Below are 5,000 nucleotides of genomic sequence, written 5' to 3'. Positions count from 1 at the left end.
GAGATACCGATGGAAGGTAGTAGTAGCTTGTCACCCAAGTTTTATGGTTCTATATTTATTTTATTATTTCTTTATGTTTAACTTATTTATTATATCGTTTCATGTATTATACTTATTTCTTCTTTTTTTCTTAACTTATAATAATAATATAATAACAATAACAATACAATTACATTGAATAGTGCTTAAAAAGTTGCTCTTTACCTGGTAAAAAAAAAGCAAGAAAAAAAACCAATACAAATATAAACAAAGCAGATAAATTTCATTGCAACAGTAAAATAAACAATATAATAATATTCCTGTGTGTCTTGGTGTGTGTGTGTCTTGGTGTGTGTGCGTCTTGATGTGTGTGTGTGTGTGTGTGTCTTGGTGTGTGTGTGTGTGTGTGTGTGTGTGTCAGGCGGCGGAGCGGGACTGGGAGGAGAAGCGGGCCAGTTTGACCCAGTTCAGCGCGCAGGACATCAACCGCCTGCTGGAGGAGACGCAGGCCGAGCTGATGAAGGCCATCCCCGACCTCGACTTCGCCGCCCGCCACATCAACAAGCCGGCCGTGCCCCCGAAGCCCCAGATCAGCATCCCCATGTCCTCTGTTGCCGCCGCGACCGCCGGGGGCGTCGCCGGGAACCCGTCCGGCTCCGCCTCCTCCCCCTCTTCCTCCTCCTCCTCCTCCACCACCGCGCCCGGCGGCGACCAGCAGCCCGGCAAAGTGCAGCTGGCGGCCCAGAAGCTGAACAGCATGGAGGGGGCGGGGTCGCATCGCGGGTCGGGTGGGTGTTCTCTCTCTCTCTCTCTCTCTCTCTCTCTCTCTCTCTCTCTCTCTGTCTCTCTCTCTCTCTCTGTGTGTGGGAATAAAAACCATCTTCTTCATGCGTTGCCTCGTCTTCGCAGTGGACCTCAATGTGACCCGGTACCGCACGGAGAAGCCCTCCAAGTCTCCGCCCCCGCCTCCTCCTCGCCGGAGCTTCCCGTCGGCACACGGCATCACCACCAACCGCTCCGGAGACGTCATCGTGACCTCCAAGAACATGAAGGTCGGACGGGTTGAAACCGGACTGTTGTGTGTTCTGTCTTTACGGGATTATCACTCGTGCGAGAGAGAACGTTTGTCACAATTTGCTTATTACTTTACATTATGAGTAAGACATCAACAGTATTAACATTATACACCGTAAAACTTGGGTTACAAGCCGGTTACCTTCAGTGGGTTTCCCCGCTGTAGCTAGCTAGCGCTGCTGCTCGTTCCCCGCTAGCTCCCCGCTACCTTACTGCTAGTTCCCCGACAATCGCCGAAGGGTAGCGGGACCAGCCCCAGCTCGATGCCCGACTCGGGCTGCGGGGACGCGGGCCGCAGCAGCTAGCGGGGAACTAGCAGCAGCGCTAGCTTGCTACAGCGGGGAGATAGCATGTCTCAGAGTGAGGCTAACGTCTTTGTCTTCCCTCTCAGATGGAGCAGGACGGCGACATGCCTAAGACTCTGGTGAAGCTGAGGCGAACGCCCTGCGACGCCCCGCGCCCCGCCTCCACCCCGCCCGTGATCGCGGCGTCGGCGGTTCGAGACGACGATGACGACGAGGACGAGGAGCGGATCATCGCGGAGCTGGAGGTACGGCTTGTGCCGGTCGGGCTTGAGGTTCACGCTCGCTGCTCTGTGATAACATGTCTCTGCCCCTCACTCTCTCACACAACACAAGATATTTCAGAGAGCTCCCGTTAAAGGTTGTAGTAATCGGTTCGGCGCCCGACCGCAGGCCGCCGCCCCCTCCTGCACCTTCGGGTCCTTGGGCAGAAAGGTAACGTTGAACACAGCCCTCTGCGGCCGCCTCGCCTGCTGACTGTCCCTTTGCCCTCTTTCCAGTGCCGGCTCCGCTGCAGCCTTCACTACCGCTAATACGGCTAACATGCTAACACTGTTAACACAGTAACAGCTAATACTGCTAACACGGTAGTGAAGGCTAGTGTATCAGCGAGTGTGATAGTAGCAAACCAGCGAGGAAGTCAGAGTGCAAATGAGAAAAAGTGAAGTTGAGTCACACAATAACAGAAACTGAGTAACCAATGGAGGAACCGGCGAGGTGAAACATATTACTTTTGTCAAATGAGACTGGAGGCTTTGAAGAGAGACGAGAAAATAACTTCACTTCCCACTCGGAGACTTCTATACAACCAGAGGGGTCGCCCCCTGGTGGTCAGGAGAGAGAATGCAGCTTTAACACATGAAACATAGACTTCTATACAACCAGAGGAGTCGCCCCCTGGTGGTCAGGAGAGAGAATGCAGCTTTAACACATGAAGCATAGACTTCTATACAACCAGAGGAGTCGCCCCCTGGTGGTCAGGAGAGAGAATGCCGCTTTAACACATTAAGCGTAGACTTCTATACAACCAGAGGAGTCGCCCCCTGGTGGTCAGGAGAGAGAATGCAGCTTTAACACATGAAGCATAGACTTCTATACAACCAGAGGAGTCGCCCCCTGGTGGTCAGGAGAGAGAATGCCGCTTTAACACATGAAGCATAGACTTCTATACAACCAGAGGAGTCGCCCCCTGGTGGTGAGGAGAGAGAATGCAGCTTTAACACATGAAGCATAGACTTCTATACAACCAGAGGATGTTTTCACGTGACGTGAAGACATTCCTTACTTGTGGGTAAAAGTTTCGGATTAAGTTGTAGATTTTAGGATCTTTCAGATATTCTGAGTCTTTTCCATTTCAAGGTCTTACTTTCCTTCACACACATCTTCCATTGTTAGTTAAGTTAAGTTAAATTAACCCCTCCCCCTCTGTCGGCTCCCACAGAACAGCAGTAACTCTCCGGGGCCGATGAAGGGCCCCACCGTCGCCGCCCGGCTCAAACACCTGCAGCAGGGCAGCCTGGAGCGGCCCAAAGCCCGCAAGCAGAAAGAGGACTTCCCCAAAGTCCAGGGCCAGCAGCAGGTATTCCACTTCTAGACCTTCTGGCTCCAGAGGACCTTCTGGCTCCAGAGGACCTTCTGGCTCCAGAGGACTGCAGCCTCCATTCTGTCGTCACCGGTTCTTCATGTGCGTTCTTGACATTTCAGTCTCTGGATCCGACCTCGGCTGCTTAGAGGTCACGTTGTTGTCGGTGGTTTGGTTTCCTGAAGGCTTCACGCTCTTCCTCTTCCTCTTCCTCCTCGCTGCGAGGGTAAAAGCCTCGGAGTGGTTTCATTCTCAGAGTGAGGACGTTTCCTCCGGCGTTCGACCCGTCGAGCTCGCTGGCTGAGATTTGCCTTTTTTTCTGTTAAATATCTCCGACGCGGCGACTTATTATGCAAGATGACGAGAGCGAAGCACGAGGTCGCCGAAGACGAGCTTTCAGTTTAACGTGTGCAATAAAATATTCATGAAAGGTGACGGAGGCAGAAACTGTTCAATTATGAAATGAAGACGGATTTAAATTGTCTAAATATGGAGGTGGATATGAAAAACAAGTAGCAAGTAGATAACACGATAAAAGTTTGCTTTATTTCATAAAAAAACGTTTTAAAATAAATAATCTCGTTGCTCAAATCCGACCAATCAGGTTACGATCTGTGGATCATGTGACCCGGAGAGAACGGTTATTTATTTATAGTGATTATTGAAAGTGTAGATTATTAAAGAGAGTGCAGTTTAAAACTACACCGTCAAAGTAAAATATAAGTTTTAATAAAAAAGGCTATAAATACTAATATACTACTAATATAATATTTTGACTCATAGCGGCAGCGTCAGACTTTTTAAATAAAAAAGTTTTAATGTCGCGGATCAGCACAGAAGATTCAACACTCGCTCCCAAAATACATTTTGTTGCTTTTTTGACACAAAATATTAATATTTTTAGTGTAAAATCTCAAAGTCAAGAATAAACAATGACACAAAAAAAACCTGGAAAACTCAACAACACAAATGCGTCGCTCAGGAAAACACAAGCGGAGGAAACAAACCGGCCAATCAGAGCGCAGCAGCGTGTCAAACATCGGCCCGCGCTCGGCCTTGTAAACGTGAAGCTCCACCCGTCTTATCTGTCCCCTGCAGGCGCTTCAAGCGCCCCCCCCCCTCCCCTTCCTCATCCTCCTCGTCCTCCTAAAATAAAGAAGGAGAAAAAGAGCTTTCACAAAATCCTGGAGGAGTAGAAAGTGAAGGTCCTCTGCTCCTTGTTTCCTCTCCTCTCTTCCTCTCTCGGTTCCTTTTCTTCTTGTTTCCTCTCCTCCCTTCCTCTCTCGGTTCCTTTTCTCCTTGTTTCCTCTCCTACTCTCCTATCCTCTCAACCAAAACTCAGAATAGGAGGTTTTGTCGCCTCTTTTCCTTCCCCTCTTTCCTCGTATACATTCATCATCCCTCCTTTCCTCCATCCTGCATCACACACAGAAGAGGAGGAAGAAGAGGAGGAGGAGGAAGAGGAGGACATGTTTTCCGTCTCAGAGCTCTGGCAGCAGCTTCGTTGTAGCGACATCATTCTGGTCTCCAGGAGGACGGTCACGCCGATGCACCAAAACCCGCCGGCCAATCAGGAGCTTGGAGCTTATAATAGTGGGAGGGGCCAGCGGGGGAGGGGGAGGGGGAGGGGGAGGGGGGAGAGAGGGAGGGGGGTGACCTCGTCAGATTCAACAGAAAACTTGAATTTGTCTGTTTGTAAATTTAGATTTTTGTCTTTTTTTTTCTTTCCCTCTCACTGCTTCTGGTTTCCATCCAAATTTATCTTTTCATTTATTTTTTTGCTCTTAAATCTTCTCTGCTTGTTTTTCTTTTCCTTTTTTTGGGGCAGTGCTGAGATTATATATATATATATATATATATATATATATATATATATATATATATATATATATATATATATATATGTTTATTATTAGTATTGTTTTTCTTCTCTTCCGCTCATGCTTTCTGGCCAATCAGCATCAGTTTCGCTGCTTTTTTTCCATCCTGTTCGGTCCATGAGCAGAATCTCTCTCTCTGTCTCGCTTCCTCGCTCCCTTCATCCTCTGTCCTCGTCCTCAGGT

The 5,000-nt window shown here is 48.8% G+C and overlaps 1 protein-coding gene across 1 annotated transcript in view; it reads left to right on the top strand.

Moving 5' to 3' along the window:
- The window catches only part of LOC137801876 (SRC kinase signaling inhibitor 1-like), a 34,983-nt gene extending 31,536 nt beyond the window's left edge, over positions 1-3,447 (top strand). Inside the window, 4 exon segments of the mRNA XM_068599306.1 lie at positions 401-767; positions 889-1,031; positions 1,445-1,603; positions 2,797-3,447. Coding sequence (XP_068455407.1) covers positions 401-767; positions 889-1,031; positions 1,445-1,603; positions 2,797-2,949 — 822 coding nt within the window. The 3' untranslated portion in view covers positions 2,950-3,447.
- The last annotated feature ends 1,553 nt before the right edge of the window (positions 3,448-5,000 follow it).

The sequence above is a fragment of the Clinocottus analis genome, unplaced genomic scaffold, assembly GCF_023055335.1.
Source record: "Clinocottus analis isolate CAN_PGR_092001 unplaced genomic scaffold, fCliAna1.0.p SCAF_44, whole genome shotgun sequence".
Classification (NCBI taxonomy): Eukaryota; Metazoa; Chordata; class Actinopteri; order Perciformes; family Cottidae; genus Clinocottus; species Clinocottus analis.
This window is presented reverse-complemented; position numbering and strand designations above follow the sequence as displayed.